This window comes from Mercurialis annua, linkage group LG7 (genome assembly GCF_937616625.2).
Source record: "Mercurialis annua linkage group LG7, ddMerAnnu1.2, whole genome shotgun sequence".
Taxonomy (NCBI): domain Eukaryota; kingdom Viridiplantae; phylum Streptophyta; class Magnoliopsida; order Malpighiales; family Euphorbiaceae; genus Mercurialis; species Mercurialis annua.
The window spans coordinates 6,125,152-6,146,188 of record NC_065576.1 but is presented as its reverse complement, the minus strand read 5'-3'; the positions used below and the strand labels follow the sequence as shown (position 1 = coordinate 6,146,188).

The following is a 21,037-nucleotide window of genomic DNA, read 5'->3' as shown; positions in this document are numbered from 1 at the left end:
GAAAATGAAAAAAAAACCTATACTTTAGAATTTTTGTTAAAGAATCAAGGGTTAATTTGCTCTCAAACTGGTGTCTCGAAATTAAATATATTTATTTAAACTTTATGAGTCAATTAGATTCAAAATTTATGTTTTCGAAGTCAAATAAGTCATTTGAGTCGATTATGCTTTCGAATTTGCATCTCGGGTTAAATTAGTACACATTTGAAGTGTACAATTTCAAGATTATTTGACCTAAATTAAGGGAGTTTTGGATCTAATTGACCCAGAAAGTTAAAATTGACTTATTTGATCACGAGACACCAGTTTGAGGGTCGCGTTATCACTTGTTCTTTTGTTAAATGTATCATGATTTTTAAATTTTACCAGTTAGGTTCATAATCTTTTTGTTTTCACCAAATATATTCATAATTCGTTTTGAGCCGACATAATTGTTTATCTATATGTAGCATAGATATTTTCACGTCATGTCAGCTTCAAATTGAGTCGTAAATATAATTGACAAAAATTTAAACCGTTAAATTTAATAAAATTTAAAGATCATAATATATTTGACGAAAAATGTTAAAGTTGTGGCTAGACAAATTTATTTTGCCTTCCATATACACCATTTGATATAAATTATGGTCCACTAATTGCATGGCTATGATTATCTCATCATCATCCATATAATGAGGTAGCATAAAACAGAGCTTATTATCTATATAAAATTAAAAATCAGTCAATTGGTTAGTGGATATGTATAAAATATGATCTGTTATAGATTCTAGACTAATAAGAAGGACAAATCAGAAAAACCTTCGTCTACTATTCTCTCATTTCATTATTAAATAATTTAATCCATAAAGTTTCCAAACATTTTAATTTTTTTCTAATCAACTTTTTGAATTCTTTGTTTATTCTATTATCTTATTTTCCATACATTGTTTTCTCCAGGCAGCTTTCTTCTACATTCTCACTCTTATAGCTCTCTCATTATATATATACCTCTCCATTACTATAATCATCATCAAGAACACAGAGAGAAATTAAGCTGATTAACCTTAGAACTTGACCTAACCCTAATCATGGGCAGAGCTCCTTGCTGTGATAAAGCTAATGTCAAAAAAGGTCCATGGTCACCTGAAGAAGATGCTAAGCTCAAAGACTATATTGACAACAATGGCACTGGTGGTAACTGGATTGCCCTACCCCAAAAAATAGGTATATATATATATGTACGGAAATTTCTCGAATTTTCATTTCAGCGTTTCAGTTTCTATTTTTAAAAACGCTTTTAAAAGTATGAAATTATATATATATAATCTATTCTTATAACATAGTTTTTATAATCTATTCTTATAACATAGTTTTTATTTTTTGATAGTTGGTTTTAGATTTGAAATTAATTTTTATATATGATTGATATTTATGTATAGGTTTGAAGAGATGTGGCAAAAGTTGTCGGCTTAGATGGTTAAATTATCTCCGGCCAAATATTAAGCATGGAGGGTTTTCAGAGGAGGAAGATAATTTCATTTGTAGTCTTTATATAAGTATTGGAAGCAGGTAATTAATTAATTAACAACTAATTTAATTTTTTTTTTGTGTATTTATTTAAATTTAATTTGTCTATATCAAATATTTTAGGTGGTCTATTATTGCCGCTCAGTTACCCGGAAGAACCGATAATGATATCAAGAACTATTGGAACACAAGGCTTAAAAAGAAATTATTAGGTAAGCAAAGAAAACAACAGCAAGCGCGACGAATCAAGAAAGAAAACCAGAGTTTCATAGCTCCTCCTTGCTGGCCGGAGATACAACTTCCGCCGTCAGTGGTACCGGAAACTTTCATGCCGGTAGTGCCGAATCAAATCCACAGCCATGAATCTCATTTCTCGGATCAAGATTCACTCAGAAGCTTACTAGTCAAGCTCGGAGGAAGATTTAGTGACGATAATATTCAAGAATCGTCGTCAAATATGACCACTACTAATATTTATGCAAGCTCAATGAACATGGTTTCTTCATCGGCCGATCAGGCGTCGATGACTTCCACCGGAGGTATGTTTCAAGAACAGAACGGGTTTCCGGTGGAGCTAGACGAAGTACTGTTGGGCTACACAAATATTATTAATAATAATGATCAGCTGCGATTAGAAGAACTTGAAAGCTTCTATGGATCATCGGAGATGGTCGTCAATGGTGGCAAACACGGTGGTGCTAGCTCCGGCGAAAGTTGGGGAAATGTGGTGAGCAGTAATTTTCAGGGTTATGATCCTCGAGTTGTTACTGAGTTTGAAACTCGGTTACAAAGCTTACCAGTAGAAGATCATTCTTGTTTTGAAGTTTCAAGTTATTTTGGGTCACAGTAACGTACCATTTGCTATAGCTATAATAGTAATATGGTGTAAATTAATTTATTGAATTTGTTTTAATAGGACATTATGTTTATTTGTTTTGTTTTTGTTAATTTTGCTTTCATTAATCAATTTAATTTGACTTCTATGAATTTTTTTCATTATCTTGACCAAAATTACTACTAGTAATTACCGACTGCAAATCATCTTGTATAGCTTGAAACTGCACTAAGAAATTAATCAGTTCACTCAAAAAATTTAAATATTAAATTTTAACAATAATTTTATTACCTTTAATACACAATTATACCTCGTTTGCTAAATTTATCATTATTTTCAAATTTTGTAATTCATTATTTTTTAAGTGTTGTCAAATATATCTACTTAGTTTATATATGATGTGTAAAAATTATTATTAATGTTAAGCGGGATAAATTTTATACATATGGACGTATAATATTACAGCACGCCAGTTCTAAACAAATCGACAAATTTTGAATATATTTAATAAAAATCGTGAAAATAATAGATCAAATTAATATAGTCTTAAAATTATAATATATTTGCTAACGAAATATAGTCATAGATAGATAATTATATTTTGTCAAATAATTTTAGTCTTGAGACGTGAATAAATATATATTTATTTTTAATTTTTTTTTGAAAGGTTAAAACTTCCATTAATAATAATAAAAATTACAAAGATAAACAATCTCTCAACACATTGAGTGAACTATTTTAAAAGAAATTATAAGAGCTGTAATTATACAGTCATAGACTAGGACTTTTCTAACCATCAAAGGGTCACCCAAATAAAATTAGACTTGATTTTTAACATATTCATACCGCTTCTGGAACGTTCTAGTAGAGCCAAATTTTTGAAATATTCTTGATGTTTAATTTTTAAGTTGTAAAGGAACATAGAGTTCAAACTGTACATCTTTTAATCATAGAAATTTTAATGGCTTAATGATAAAAAAATCCAAACCTTTACGACTTGTTGCAATTATATCCAAACCTTTTAATTTTTGTAATAATATCCAAATTGCATTATTTTGTTGTAATAATATTCAAATTGCACTTTTTATGTGATTTTTTTTAAATTTTTTGCCATTTTTTGGTATATTATTATACATTAAAACATAATAATAGCCTAATATTTTAATTGAAAACAACAAGTTTAGCCATCAATTTGACTATTATTGCTACAAAAAATGCAATTTGGATATTATTGCAACAAAAAAATACAATTTGAATATTATTGTAAAAATTAAAAGGTTTGGATATAATTGCAACAAGTCGTAAAGGTTTGGATTTTTTTTATCTTTAGGCCAATTTTAATATATACCATATTAAGTAATCAATTAATAAAAAAATATAAATTATTAAACAGACTTTAACTTGTACTATAATTTTATTATCTCTAACCAACGATCACAAAATAAACTCATCAAGTCTTTAGAAAGGAAATTATATAAAAAGTAAGTAAGTGGGAAGAAAAGCTTTGTTGTATTTTGGCCATGACTGAGTGGGGTGTAGCAACGTAGGGCATCCAAAAATGGCTGCATGCTTTTAGTGTTATCTTAATGTCTGATAAATAAGAATTAAGAGGTGTGAAAGCACATGCTATTTATATGTCATCTCATGTACTTCGATTCGAATTAGAAACCAATAGCTGCCATTAATCGTCACGAAAGTAACACGATACTTCATTTGATCAATATTTTTTTTAGAGAGTTTTCCTATGTCAGAATGTAGTTGGAAAAAAAAAAAAAATGGAAGGCTTTTGAGTGATTAGACCTTTTAAAAATGCATAGAAAATTTGATGTTTTAAGCATAACATTTCAAATTTAACATAAAAAGAATCTTACAATAACATTATTTCGCTATATGTATTTTCAAGTGTTTTGTTTTCTGGTATTTGTATCGATACAATATAAATTGCCACTTTTACACATTACTAATAGGTCATGCTGATTAATTACTTATTGAAAGTGAAAACATACGGATAACTGATTGACAAGATATTAGTAGTGTCATTTTATAGCATTTTGTGATTAAATGTATATTCTTTTCATTCTAGTTATGTAACTTTTAATTTCATTTCAACTGAAAATTTTACCGTCAAAAACTATACGTGATAGTAGGATTTTGCATCTTTGCCATGTGGAAACAAGGTTTAGTTTGCTTTTTCATAAAAATATATAATGTATTTATAATTTTTGGACCAAAATATACATACATGATAACTATTTATCATGTATGTATATTATAAATTTCACAGTCTATAGTCAATTGATTATCGACCAATTTGTAATTTACGATGAATTAAAGTTATTTGGTCGCCGTTACAAATCGGCGATCCTTTATGGCGACGGTTTGGGCGATGAAATTAATTGGTCTCTGAATCTTTTGATGACGAGAATCTAAGTTTTGGCAAAAAATATTTTTGGTCGCTAAAAATTGAATCTGTTGTAGTGAATTTTAAGGGAACGAACAGTAAAATCCGTCTGTTGTACACATGAATTTTTGGGAAAATCTCCCGCTAAAATAAAATTAAAATTTGACAATCAAATTGAAACAAATTAAAATTTGGTGACTACATGACAAACAAAAGTAAACGCTGCTCTTTTCCAATGATACAAAAAGTAAATAAAATAAAAAAATCAAAAGAATCAATATGTTTTTTTATCAAGAAGTTTCTACTTTCTATCATCTATTTTTCGTCAAAAAAGTTTATTCACTAGTCAATAACATTATTTTTTTATTAAAATAATTAAGTTATGGATTCATTTATTGTAAATATAATTACAAGATCAAATTATATTTTATTTTTATGGATCCTTTAACTGACAAGTGTACATATTTGGCATGATTTACATAAATATTAGACCCGAATACTAAAAATTATAATATTATGCTATATATGAAAAATGTCTACAGTACTTGGTGAAAAAATACACTTTACCAATATATTTTACAAACTTAAAGTTCTATTACTAGAAAAATTAATATCATGTCCAAAACTATAAATACTAAACCCTGTATAGACCTATGAAACCTGAGGATTACATTCTGTAACAATTATATGATAAATGTTACCAACTTGAAAGCAAACCGTAGACTTTTGTTGGAAAAATATGGCCAACTGCGTCTGTGCTATTAAGTCAAAAGAAAGATTAGAAAAGCACAAATATACAAAAATTGACCGGGTCTTTGGTGGGCTCATAGCAGGATTAATCAAGATCAAGCATTATAGTAGAGGAGAATAAAATATATAGTATTACCTTTTTAGACAAACTAAATATATGTTGATGATAAATATTTATTCTAACTTTGTAATTTAAAATAAAAATAATAATAAAAAAAATCCGCGGCCTTAAAAGAAAAAAATCTTCAGCTAGTCAATTTTGGTGTAACTCACTCAAAAATTTGACAAGTAGAATTTTTATAAAACCATAAATTTAAAATATTTAAAATCTTTAATTTTAAATTGAAGGATCAAAATAAATATTCGTTGAAGTTTATTTATTCATTTTCTAGCAAAGAGTTCCTCGTTCTAGAAATATTTTTCATCAAAGTTTAGTTTTTAATTGGCATAATTTATTATAAGATCTCTGTATTTTTTATTTTTTTGTACTTCGTCTCTAAAGGTTTTTGTTTTTTTATTTGATCCATATACTTTTGAAAACAATTTTATAAAGTCCTTTTGTTAATAAAAATGTAGAAGTGTGAAAGATCAAGTAAAATTATTTTTAAAAGTATAGGGACTAAGTAAAAAAACAAAAATTTTATAAAATTATTTTCGAAAGTACAGAGATCAAGTAAAGAAATAAAAACGCTTAGGGACGAAATAAAAAAAAATAGAAATTTTAGGATAAGCTAAGCCTTTTTAATTTGAAATGTATTTTATGGGGGGGGAGACGTCTTCTATTTATCTGCACAATTACAAACAAATATTGTCACGACCCAATTTCATGAATCGTGACCGGCGCTAGGGTATGGGTATGGTTGTACCAAAACCCGTAGCAAGCCTCGCGGAAATCAAATAAACATTTAAACCTGCAGAAATTTGCTCGGGGGCAACCGAGACTCCAACCTAAGTCTAGCAATTTATAATACAGTTCTATTATAAATAACTTAGATATCTGAAATATTCCACAGCATGCCTTAATTATAATAATAAAATATTCCAGTGTAAACATGCTAATAATAATTAATCGGTCTAATCGACTATCCCAATTGCAATAACAAATGTAATATATAAACTAGTTCTACTGCGGTCTAAGAGTTCGAAAACAGTAACTAGTTAAATAACATAAAAACTTCCGAGGAATCAAAAGAATCGGAGTGGACCAGCTTTCAAATCATAAACCTGGAAAATTTGGGAAAACAACGGGGTCAGATATACTGAGATGAGTTCGCAATACTATTTACATTTATTAAGTTTAAAAACCCTTAAATCAAAACCTTTTATACTAATATAATATGATTACGGAATAACAGTATTGAAATGATCCCAGCGTAAGTATGACATAGCATATTGAAAAATAAACCCAGAGTGGACGGGAACAAATCCTCGTCAAATTACCAGCGTAAGCAAGACCATAGTCTGCCGATCACAGAGTATATACTGGTGCACACAGTCTCGATACAAGCCTATCGAGTAGCTCGTTTCAATCCAGATCCATAATCGCTTAAAACAATTCAAAAATAGTTATAATATTAAAATATGATGCGGTACTTAATAAAGCGGTAAATAGCACTACAAACTCACTGCTTGCTTATCCACGTGAATCTTGGCAAACAGCTAACCCTGCGTAGACTCCGAAGTACGAGTAGTCGACGGGTCTAAAACAATATATAAGTTAAAATCCATTCAACCCCTAACTCTAAGAATACTAGACACCACATAGGACTAGCACAATACCGAGTCAAGCATAAACGTAGTAAGAATAGAATGAACAATTAATCACGTAATGACCCGAGTCAAAATTAATCACATCGAGTAACACAATACTCAAATAATTAAGCAAAGTCTATTGGGTTTCCGCTTTAAAATCCGTTCCGAAAAATATTACTTAAATAATAAATAAATAATTGTAATATCCCAAAATATTTAATTATCTAATTGGATCACGTGTCCAGTTTGGATTTGCCAGAGTGGCAAAAATCGGAAAGTTTTCCGATAAATAAGTTTTAGTAGGTCGGTTTTGGAAAGGATTATTGCGGAGAAATTAATATCATACTTCAATTCTAAGAGGAAAAATGGCAAGAAAAGCCCAAAATAGAGTACAGGGACCAAAGTGGTAATTTAGCCACTTTGTGTCGAAAAATGAAAATTTATAAGTTTTGACGGGAAAGTATTGATATCGAGCTTCGTATTATTTATTGGATATAAATAATACGTATAAGTTATAATAAGAGAAGTCAACGATTTAGTTATGGACTAAATCGTACAAAAGAAAAGTTTTAAGGATAAGTTGTAACAAAGGAAGAAAAGAGGGATTAAAACATACTTTTAACCATACATATATGAGATTTCCATTTGAATGAAGAAATCAGAAGAGAAAGGAAAGCTCCAGAAGCAAATCATCGTTCTCGATCGTTTCGCCGCCGTTTCTCCGTTCGACGTCCGATTCGAGTGATTTTCGCGGCGATTTCTTCAGAATCCCGTCCTCTATCAATCCCAAACTCCGTTATAAGGTAATTCTTTCATATTGGATGTTAAATTTGGATAGTAAAGGGCTGTTTTGAGTTAGGATTTTGTTTGGATTGAATTTGACGTTTTTGAAGTTATTATAGCGTTTTAATGAAAACCGAGATGCGGATTTTGTATAGTTGGATGTATAGCACGTCGGGATAGCTGAAAAGCCCCGGAAAACGACTTTCCGGGGGGCTGTCATGAGTGTGCGTTCGCACACATTGAGTGTGCGTTCGCACACATTGAGTGTGCGTTCGCACACTCCCTAAGTTTTAGGGTGTGCGTTCGCACACTCACTGTGTGCGTTCGCACACTACCCTAAACTTGGCAGATTCAAAATCCCAACGGTCAGTTTATAGATTTGCCTCTTAGGAACGCGTCTGTCAAATTTCAGCTCGATCCAACGGTTCAATTGGGAGAGATCGTCGTTTTACTAAACAGTGTCAGTGTGCAGGCAGCACCTGCACATTGCCTTGAAAACTCCTTAAAACTTCATCGAAATGAAACTAAACCTTAAAACTTAAAAGTATTATACGTATAGGAATACGAGATTCACGTCTAATCATTAAACGTTAATTATTTATCAGACGTGTCAGCGAGCAGAGAGGTCAGTAGACGTGGGATAGCGAGGGCATATCATTTCATCGTCCACATTATTGATTGGATTGCGGTCACTGTGAGTTGCATTTTACTTTCGTGTATTATCAATTGATACTATTTTGGTATTACTATCTATATGTTGTTGATATGCATCGCATTATATATATTTGAATTACTGATACGTTATATGTTTTGAATAAGTTTTTACGTACAAGAACCTAGTATACGATCCAACGAAACTAGCTACCTATTGGGTGTCAATAGGCTGTGTGATCACCGGTAATGTGTCAGTCTAGCGTGTCTGATTATGAGGTACGATCTGATATGCATGGATGATATGATTATGAAAGTTAAAATATGAATTTGATACGAGAGTGAACTCGGTTAAAATAACCTGAGCCCCACGAGAGTGAACTCGGTTAGAGTAACCTGAGCCCCGTATCTAGTGCCACTTTGGGATTAAGAGATATATTCTGATTGACGTGGTTGAACGTGAACGCTCCCGGGTCAGACTATTGGAATCAGTATGATTTGAATAATAGTGAGTTACGTTATGTTTCAGGATTTTAGTTTCGAAAGGATCGAGTACTTGTTCATATGTATTTTTGTATTAATGTTGATTTAAAATGCGATGCTATATTTCTATAATAATACCGTTAGTAAATGCAAACTCACTCAGTATTTTCCCAAATACTGACCCCTCACCTTTGATGTCTTTCAGGTACTTAGTGTGTGGACTTAGCTAGAGGCCAATTTTGAAGTCCAGAAGTCAGTTGTATATGTATAGTTTCTGACTTCTGTGAATGCTGCAGTAGTGGTCCCGTGTGACAGAGTCGTAGTCTAGACAGCAGTACATTTTGATTGTACATAATACTTGCTGTCTTGTTTATATTTATGTTTCATTCACGGCACCAGATGCCGGTGATATGTTGGATACACTAACTGATGGATATAGTACCGCGAGGCCAGTTCGTACAGGGTACGGTAACTAGAGCCCGCGAGGTTTTGAACAGTTAGTGTAAATAATGGTTTATGTGTTATATATGTATATTGGCTTCCGTTGTTTACCGTTGTTTGTTTATTATTTGCGAAAAATTAATAGTGATTTAAGGCTTGCTACGGGTTCCGGAGCTACCACTCCCGTTCCCTAGCGCCGGTTGCGGCTCAATATTTTGGGTCGTGACAATGTTGGTATCAGAGCAGTTGGTCCAGTTACCACTGCAAGTTTGTTTTGATGATTGTTTGAGAGCAGTTGGTCCAGTTACCACTGCTAGTTTGTTTTGGATGTCTGTCTGAATTGTGAAACTCTGTCAGTAAGTAAACCTAGGAACTACTGCAGCAAGAGAGTCAAACCTTAGTTGTTTGCATTCATTTGATCTGTGCATTAGTAGTATATGGCATAACGCGCGCAAACCAGGACTATTAAGCTAGCAAGTGACTAGTATCTCTTTATACGGATGACTAAGGCAACTAAGTATTTGTTGCTTATGCTAAGAAATAGAAATGGTTAAATGTTTGCAAATGTGAGCGGCTAAGGCAACTAAGTGTTTATTACTTGTGCAAGGGGTATTCAGTGATTACGTATTTGCGAATTACATACAGATTGATTGAATGTTAAATGTTTATAGCACTTTATAAGTTGATATGGAAGTTAAAAGAGGAAAAAGGGGCTCAGATGGTCAGTGACATTAGGAATTGTTTCTTTTTAGCATGTCTGGGCAAAATGGAGCTCAACTACATGCTGCAGAGAAACAGGAGGAAGCGCCTCCTATATACCAGAATGGATTTCATAACGAAGTAGGCGGACCATCTGGAATCCACCAGAATGGATTCCACATAGATATTGGGAGATCATCTGAGATATATCAGAATGGTTTCATGTCAGTATCATAAATTGATAGTTCTTCTAGGGTTAGAGGTAGAACTCACTCATCAGAGATAGAATATAGTGAAGAAAGTGAGGAGAATCCTGAGGAGGATCCAGAGGAGGACTTAGAAGAAGAAGAATTGTTAGATGAGTCAGACGTTGAGGAGTACCGAAGTGAATATTTCTGGTCCAATGTGCGGAGGTACCGCAATTTGAGAGAAGATGGAGGGCTAGTAAATGGCCAGCCACAAGTGGTTTTGAATCAGGTTAGGAGGCAAATGCGCTCCTTTTCTAGAGGAATACTACCAGTGGGACTGTATTCCTCTGACTTTTTGCGCGTGGACAAAAGAGTTCCAGACCTTAATGAAGACAATAGGACGATTAACCGTAGATACGTTAGGGGTTTGGGACTCGAATTTGATGAGCTATATGAATATGTTCTCGAGCACTTTGAGACGCTCACTATGATGGCCCGTAAGATCGAGGCTGACCGCGAGTGGGATGGAAATCCTGTTCGACTCTACTTTTTGGAACTTGCATTCTATCCAGACTATAATAGTCGATCCTCTGGTATTAGGACTAACCCCCACTCCGTGCATAGAGGCGGAGTCAACTCCAGTAGAAGAGTTAAGGGTCGACACACTGGAATAGTTATTAAGAAACCTAGCGTTCTACATCAGGCACCCTTAGGTATAAATGATTAATATGCTTTGAGTATTTGTGTTTATATGTTGCATTGTTGTGTATATGTTTACTGCATGCATGATAGAGCATAACGAGTAGAATGTACCTATAGGATAATACCTCAGAGAAGTAAGGACCTATAGGAAGCGCTGTTGTTAAACACGCGACTAATAAAAGAATATATAAACATAATTTACAAAAGCAATAACATAATAAACACCATATAATACATTTGTTGTAAACGTAATTCCTATATTACGTTTTAGAAGTTGTGAAGGAAGAGATGGATTATCGACAGGGAATCGATGTGAAACATCGGTACCTGCGTTTTTACAGCAATAGAATGTTGCAGAAGTAGATGTGGTGATTACAGCAGTAGAAAATGTTGAATTAAATTAAGTTATTGGAGATATGAAGAAAGAAATGATATGACAGACGAATAGTCAGAAAGGTGACAGAAAGTGACAGCAATACAAAAATTTAAAATATACCCAATAAGTATAAAGAAAACTGTTAATAGTCGCAGAGTGTACAATCTAGAGTAACTTACGATTTTATGAGAAAATTTAAGATTTTTCAAAATACAATTGTGCTCAGACATTGCATATGACATTGCATAATCACGATAAGAATGCATAAGAAAATGATTTTCGAAATGTAGATCATGCATCATATCTTTATAATAATATAGAAAAATGCGATTTTGAGCAACTCTTTGGTGATGAGAGATGTCATCACTCTGAGCCACAATTGTACTAATGATTTCAAACGATTTATGAAAAGTGATTTAAAAGAGCTGGCCAGCCAAAGGATGTTTTGAAATCTTTTGTTTGATGAGTGAACTCAGATGCGAAACTCTGCGACGAATAATAAAAGATTCTTAATAAAATAAGAATAAGAGTCGTAAAATAAACCCCAATAACAGAACAAAGCCTTATTAACGATTAATTGCGATAAAACAAACGAGATTAAAGTAAAATTTGAATAAGGAAATATCGTTGGAGAGCATACGCGGTTAAGATGCGATGCACTGGCAATAACTAAGGATACAGTATTTATTCTTATGATAGAATAAAAGATGAAATGAGAAACAGTCATGTAGACGAAAGAAACGTAATGTAAACGCAAGAATGCAGGATATGATGATTATCCTTATACTGAGGTAAGTAACATAGCGATCGAGAGACACCGGAGGAAAGAAATTGAAAGTATTAAGAACGAGAAGATGATACTATAAATGATGAACATGAAGTGATATTTAAAGGATATAACTTTATCAATATCAGTGTTCGAAGATACAGAAATAGAAAGAGAAAGGATACGAAATGATGAAGCAGACGATTTCGCAAAATGTGAAGGTGATTTTGCAAGATATGAAAGTTAGAAATTTGATAGATCAAAAGAGATAATGATGCTATATGACTGATATTAAGTGAAGTCACTAATATCAGCATTAAAAGTTATAAGATGTGTTAACAGAAAGGAGAAAAGTTAAATTGTAAAATTCTAGTATAAGGAGAAAGGCACACGTATAGGCATACGTGTCAGTAAATGTAAGAATTGTGGATAATATGAACAAAAGTATAATGAGGAAACTCATATACCCTTAAGATTCAGTAAGATAAATAGAGAAGTGGAAAGTTCTAGAGATATATCAGAAGGATTATCAGAATAGAACGGCAGTAGCAGAGCAATTATAAATGAAGGAAAGATGTAACGGATACAATAAGTAAAGGATAGGATGATATTTCATTGCTATTGGACAGGTAGAAGTGAACTGTATCTAAGAAGCCACGGTGTCATAAGAACGAGAGATGATACTAGTACAGAGAAAATAAGTTGTTTAAAAGATAACTAGAGTCTGGACATAAATGCTGAAGAAGCATAAGGTATATAGGACAATAAAACTGAACTATTCCCTAATTATGGGAAACACAAAGTCTAGTACAATCTAAAATGTTAAGAATAAGCGGAAAACACTTCAAGAAGAAGATGAAAAAACAGAATAAGGACAAACTAAGAAACAATCATAACCAGTATTGAGCCAATACCTTGAAGGGTGAGAATAAAATAGTGAAACTACTCTGAAGCAAGAAGTAGAAGTGTAAGATGAAAAAGAAAGTTGTTTATACAGTAAGAAGGAATAACGATAAAGAAAGTAAATAAGTTATTAAGAATCTACTGAATCTGTTAAAGATTAAAGGTAAAGATGAAGTTAAGCAAAGGCTAACTAACGATAAGGATTCTTGAAATAGTTAAATGTTAAAGAAACATATGAGATTCTTACGAGATCATCATGAAAAAGGAACGGTAACACAAAGGTAAGACAGCTTTGACTGGAAAGTCAATAAAAGACTCGAAACATACCTTAAAAGGGTAATGAGAGAGAAGTGAAAAGGATAAGAATACGAATAGTATTAGTAACAAAGGCAACTGTACAAGCCATACGATTAAAAGTAACGGGAAATGAAACGTTTAGGACAACAGTAAAGGATGAAGGATCACGACCAACAGAACGACGTGAAGTTCACGATAGATTAAAGGAGCAAAGGAAAGAGAAATGGAAGATAGTGAAAAGAGTATCAAGTTTAGTTACGTTAAGAGAAAGTGAAAGTATTAAACATAGTGTAAGTTGAGAAAGATTGGTTAATGAAGAATGAAGTGTCAGAGAATGACAACAAAGAGTGGAAAATGACAAGAACCAGTTAAGAAAGGAAAGTGATAACTACAGACGATAGGAAAGATCATAACTGCAAGTTATGATTACCAGAGAAAATATTCATAGGAATATGAATAAAGTAAGTATGTCATTAAAGGTGTAATCAGTACGTCGTGACTATTCACGTATAAAAGAGACAAGTAGCGACTCGATGACGACTAAGAATGAGACAATAAAGTTGGAAAGTATCAAGTGAGGATTAGTCGACGCTAATGATGACCAGGAAGATCACGACTAGTTGTAGATGACGAAAAGAGACGAGACGAGAGTAACAATAAGAAGATTCTCAGCTATGCTATGATAAGAGACTACTATGAGCAAGATAGATAATCGATTAGTGATAAGTGTAAGGTCACAGCTTTAGGCGGAAAGCTAAGAGTTAAAGTAAAAGAAAAAGCTATGATTGACACATAGTAATGGACGTCAAGGAAGATATAAGAATAATTTAAAGTCCCAACAAGTTTTATGAAAATTCGAGGACGAATTTTTATAAGGGGGAAGAATGTAATATCCCAAAATATTTAATTATCTAATTGGATCATGTGTCCAGTTTGGATTTGCCAGAGTGGCAAAAATCGGAAAGTTTTCCGATAAATAAGTTTTAGTAGGTCGGTTTTGGAAAGGATTATTGCGGAGAAATTAATATCATACTTCAATTCTAAGAGGAAAAATGGCAAGAAAAGCCCAAAATAGAGTACAGGGACCAAAGTGGTAATTTAGCCACTTTGTGTCGAAAAATGAAAATTTATAAGTTTTGACGGGAAAGTATTGATATCGAGCTTCGTATTATTTATTGGATATAAATAATACGTATAAGTTATAATAAGAGAAGTCAACGATTTAGTTATGGACTAAATCGTACAAAAGAAAAGTTTTAAGGATAAGTTGTAACAAAGGAAGAAAAGAGGGATTAAAACATACTTTTAACCATACATATATGAGATTTCCATTTGAATGAAGAAATCAGAAGAGAAAGGAAAGCTCCAGAAGCAAATCATCGTTCTCGATCGTTTCGCCGCCGTTTCTCCGTTCGACGTCCGATTCGAGTGATTTTCGCGGCGATTTCTTCAGAATCCCGTCCTCTATCAATCCCAAACTCCGTTATAAGGTAATTCTTTCATATTGGATGTTAAATTTGGATAGTAAAGGGCTGTTTTGAGTTAGGATTTTGTTTGGATTGAATTTGACGTTTTTGAAGTTATTATAGCGTTTTAATGAAAACCGAGATGCGGGTTTTGTATAGTTGGATGTATAGCACGTCGGGATAGCTGAAAAGCCCCGGAAAACGACTTTCCGGGGGGGCTGTCATGAGTGTGCGTTCGCACACATTGAGTGTGCGTTCGCACACATTGAGTGTGCGTTCGCACACTCCCTAAGTTTTAGGGTGTGCGTTCGCACACTCACTGTGTGCGTTCGCACACTACCCTAAACTTGGCAGATTCAAAATCCCAACGGTCAGTTTATAGATTTGCCTCTTAGGAACGCGTCTGTCAAATTTCAGCTCGATCCAACGGTTCAATTGGGAGAGATCGTCGTTTTACTAAACAGTGTCAGTGTGCAGGCAGCACCTGCACATTGCCTTGAAAACTCCTTAAAACTTCATCGAAATGAAACTAAACCTTAAAACTTAAAAGTATTATACGTATAGGAATACGAGATTCACGTCTAATCATTAAACGTTAATTATTTATCAGACGTGTCAGCGAGCAGAGAGGTCAGTAGACGTGGGATAGCGAGGGCATATCATTTCATCGTCCACATTATTGATTGGATTGCGGTCACTGTGAGTTGCATTTTACTTTCGTGTATTATCAATTGATACTATTTTGGTATTACTATCTATATGTTGTTGATATGCATCGCATTATATATATTTGAATTACTGATACGTTATATGTTTTGAATAAGTTTTTACGTACAAGAACCTAGTATACGATCCAACGAAACTAGCTACCTATTGGGTGTCAATAGGCTGTGTGATCACCGGTAATGTGTCAGTCTAGCGTGTCTGATTATGAGGTACGATCTGATATGCATGGATGATATGATTATGAAAGTTAAAATATGAATTTGATACGAGAGTGAACTCGGTTAAAATAACCTGAGCCCCACGAGAGTGAACTCGGTTAGAGTAACCTGAGCCCCGTATCTAGTGCCACTTTGGGATTAAGAGATATATTCTGATTGACGTGGTTGAACGTGAACGCTCCCGGGTCAGACTATTGGAATCAGTATGATTTGAATAATAGTGAGTTACGTTATGTTTCAGGATTTTAGTTTCGAAAGGATCGAGTACTTGTTCATATGTATTTTTGTATTAATGTTGATTTAAAATGCGATGCTATATTTCTATAATAATACCGTTAGTAAATGCAAACTCACTCAGTATTTTCCCAAATACTGACCCCTCACCTTTGATGTCTTTCAGGTACTTAGTGTGTGGACTTAGCTAGAGGCCAATTTTGAAGTCCAGAAGTCAGTTGTATATGTATAGTTTCTGACTTCTGTGAATGCTGCAGTAGTGGTCCCGTGTGACAGAGTCGTAGTCTAGACAGCAGTACATTTTGATTGTACATAATACTTGCTGTCTTGTTTATATTTATGTTTCATTCACGGCACCAGATGCCGGTGATATGTTGGATACACTAACTGATGGATATAGTACCGCGAGGCCAGTTCGTACAGGGTACGGTAACTAGAGCCCGCGAGGTTTTGAACAGTTAGTGTAAATAATGGTTTATGTGTTATATATGTATATTGGCTTCCGTTGTTTACCGTTGTTTGTTTATTATTTGCGAAAAATTAATAGTGATTTAAGGCTTGCTACGGGTTCCGGAGCTACCACTCCCGTTCCCTAGCGCCGGTTGCGGCTCAATATTTTGGGTCGTGACAATAATAACTTAAATCCATTTCCTCAAATATTGGGTTAGCCGAGTTACCAATAACTACCAAGCTACCTCACATGTCGGGTGACCCAAGTCTAACCCGACCCAAAATATTTTATCAAAATATAAACCAGAGTTTATAATTCCCAAAATCACTTTGATAAAATAAGTATAATCATACCCAATTATAAACCATAGTTTATAATTATAAAATCAATTTTGATAAAATAATAAATTAATATTTAAAACGGAACCCAATAGTTTTAACTTCAAGTAACCCAAGTTACAAATCAAGAACTTAACTAAATTAAGTTTTAAAAAGTTTAGGGACTAAATTGAACTTTAGTCAATTAGGGACTAAACTGTACTTTAGCCAATTAGGGACTAAACTGTACTTTAGCCAATTTGATATTCGAAATTATAAATAAGTATTTTTCTTAGTTTACCAAATTATAAATCAAAATAAAGATCCAAAGATAAAACTTAACTTGAATAAACTTTTAGAAACTTTTAGGGGTTAAATCGTAAATTTGTCAAAATTGACAATCAAGCAAAATTAAACATAATTACCCGAGTAATTATATTAATTTAGATTATTAAAATAATTATCGTATTCAAGTGGTCAATTAAAACAATTATAACAATCATTATCAAATAATATCATAGCTAAAAACAACTTGAGGGATTAATTTGATTTAACCAAAATAGTAAGATAATCACAATGGCTAAATAACCATCTTCTTAAATCAAACAAACAATTTTCCCTCCTAAGCCATGAACAGAATCATGGAAACCAAAACAAAAACTAAACTCTTAAACCATTATTCACGAAACCAATTTCTCAAGCAATCAAACTTCTAAAACTCTTTAACCTCTACATTAAGCAAGATCATAATCAATGTAACATTAACATTAATGAGCACAGAATCAAACTATCAACATTCGCAATCGAGAACAACAATTCAAAACATGGACCGAGAATGACGAACAACCCGATTGAAAACGATGGAGCAAAATCATTGAAAGCTTAAACAACAACTACCCAAGAGATTTATAATCATTTAACAACAGAATCATAGCTAACAAGGATGAAAGGAATCAGCAGAATATGTAGAAACTGGAAACAGTAATAATAAACTCAAAACGGTAAACCGAACGGCGATTGAAACAAGGTCGATTACGTACCGTTTTGCGAAAACGAGATAGGGAATCGAAGGTACGAGAGTCTAGAATCTCTAGGAGGAAACGGAATCAATTTCGATCTACAAATGAGAGAGAACGATCAAAAATACGGAACGCCGTTCAAAAACCAAAACTGAAATCTTAATCAAACTTACCGAAGATTTTTCTGAAACTTTGAGAGGGATTTTGATCAGTGAATTTTCAGAGGAAAAGGAAGATGATGGAGGCTACGGATTGCTTGCAGCGTGGGGGATGATTTAGGGTTAGAAAATATCGTAAAAATAGGGAGTAGTTAGGTTAGAATTGAAGACAAAAGTACCCCTACGAACTGATATGGCTGTTCTCGAACGAGAACAGCCATTTAAGGCTGGTTCTCGTTCGAGAACCCTGATTTCGAACGAGAACCATGTTTAAAACGTTGAGTTCTCGTTCGAGAATTGGAATTCTCGAACGAGACTCAGCTCAAATGCTGGTGTCTCGTTCGAGAATTCCAATTCTCGAACGAGACCTAAAGAAATTGGGTCAGGTCTCTTTCGAGACCTGATTCAAGGTAGTGGTTCAACCTTTTGGTTGAACCACAAAATGATAGGAACCAAACGCGAACCCGAAAATTGAATCAAACCAAAAATTAATTTACGAATTGAACCGCCAAACCGAAAAAGACTCAATTAGTTTCCGAAAACACATAAGAAAGATTTGAAAATTTTTCAGGATATTACACATATTCTCAGAGACACTTTACAAAAGTGTCTCATCAATTTCGCTGCTAAAAGTTATTTTTGGTGTAGTGGACGGTGGTTGTTCAGCCTCTAACTGAGAAAATCACCGTTTCTCTTCCCTTTTGTTTATAGTTTTACAGTTTTTTTGTTTATTTTAAAAATTATTTTATCTTGAAAATTTATGTGAATTTATGATGTAATTTTATTTTGGTATTTCAATCTTCGGTTAAATAAGAGTGACTAGAGTTTGTTTTACTTCATCTCTATGGCTTTTTAACAAACCAAGGTTGTTGTCGTATCTTTAAAGTCTATATGAAACAACATACATTAAAAATAGAAGTTCTAAAAATGTAAATGGTGTTTAGAAATTTTTAACACTTAAATTCATCAAAAAATTTACACTGTTAAAATTTTACTATAAAATTTATATTCTATTTTTTTTAAATAGATCTATTGCTTCGTTTACTTTATATTAATTGATTTACGTTGTACATCTATATTTATTTTAATATACTCAACTTTTGATAAAAAAAATAGTATAACCAATTACTATATTTTAGTGCCAATTAATCCTGTATTTTTTTATAAAGAAAATAATTTTTCTAATAAGAGACCCCTAATATTAGGATCAAATAATTTTTGAATAAATTTATCAAAATTCTTTTAAAAAGATATCAAATTTTAATTTATTTCTTGAAAATTATTACATTACAATCTTATTTTATAAATAGAATTCCAATTTTATTTATGTGGTCATCTAATTTAAAATTATTTGTCATGTTAGCAGATGTTACCAAAATATACATTTAATCTGAAAATAAATACTAACTTATGTGGTGTATAACTAGACTGTTGATATTGAAATTGTTTTCTAAATATTCTAATTTGAATGACCATATCATCAAAATTGGATCGGAAATAAACAAAAAGTTGAAGTTTGATGATTTTAAGAAAATAAATTAACATTTTGTATCCTTTTCGAAATAGTTTAAAAATTTAGTGAATCTTAATATATTTGACCCTTAATAGGAATCGTTAATAAATTTTAGTCACAAGGTTTTGCAGGAAATAGAAGCAAAAGAAAAGTGAAGTAGAAAGTGTAGCATTTGAAACTGTTATGAACCTTATTAAACCTCTCAAAATCACTCACTATATTGCAATAATTAATTGCCATTTATTTATGATATTTGATCTTGTCTGGATGATGATATTGATGATCCATGGATGACCGTTGTCGGATAACGACTGATACCAAATTGGTGATCATCATTTTTCAACATTTTTGAGTGATCCTAAGACTAAATCTTCATGTAAATTATGTCATCAAATTTCCTTTTTCTCAAAGCTGTTTTCAGGCAGTTAGCTTCTTCTTACACATCCCTTATATATACCATCAAACTCTATACTTATTGCTTCTATTAGATTTCTGTCAATGAACTCGTTTGATTAATTTGATCATAAAACTAAAATTATGCAATTATCCAAATAGATTGAAACATCTTATCACAAAAATATTTAAATTCAACGCTTTTATTTTCAGTTGTAATTAAAGATAGAGGTATCCAAAAAACGAATAGAACTGAATAATCGAACCAAACCAACAAATTAGGTTCGATTTTAAAAATAATAAAAAAGGCCAATTCATTTTTCAAACAAATCAAATCAGATTAAAAATCTTATCAAATTGACTGATTAAGTTTGGTTTGATTTTTTTATATTTTATATTTTATAAAATTGAATGAGTTCGGTTAAAATTGCATTCAGTTCTGCTCATTTTAACCGAATATATACTCCTAAATAAAAATAAGATACGAAAACTAAAATTTGGAAGTATTGGTTCAGTCAATAGTTAATTTGTATTATTGATCGAATTAAAATTAATATTACAATATCTCCCCTAGTTTTTAGATGTACACTAAACTTAATGGTCTAGAGTTTATAAATGTATATTAAGGTTATTTGTATTTAAATCTTAACGTTTAGCGTTTTGAGCGATTTATGCACATTATTCAGAACATGGCATTGCATATCTCAACTTTTCTAAACTTTGCATTTTGTAGCTCATTGTTGTTTTTCGATGGTTGGAAGCATACTTGGAAAATAAAATTGGGCTATGAGTTGCCAAATCTAAAACGGCATTGTTTAAGTCGTTACATATGCGAAAGATCAGGATTTAATATATATGTAATAATCTCAAATAGGGATGACAAGATGTTCCTGAGTTGGCATATGCAATTGTTTTTCCGTTTTACCATATAGGTTTCGAACAGCTAGAAAACAGCAACGGACTACACAATGCCTAATTTAAAAAGGTCGAGTAATGGGATGCCACGTTC

The 21,037-nt window shown here is 32.4% G+C and overlaps 1 protein-coding gene across 1 annotated transcript; it reads left to right on the top strand.

Annotated features, from left to right (window-relative positions):
• Positions 1-903: 903 nt before the first annotated feature.
• On the top strand, positions 904-2,435 carry LOC126654957 (transcription factor RAX3-like). Its single transcript, XM_050348963.2, has 3 exons — positions 904-1,203; positions 1,419-1,548; positions 1,630-2,435. The coding sequence occupies exons 1-3, from the start codon at positions 1,068-1,070 to the stop codon at positions 2,354-2,356; spliced, it is 993 nt and encodes a 330-aa protein (XP_050204920.1). The 5' UTR covers positions 904-1,067; the 3' UTR covers positions 2,357-2,435.
• The last annotated feature ends 18,602 nt before the right edge of the window (positions 2,436-21,037 follow it).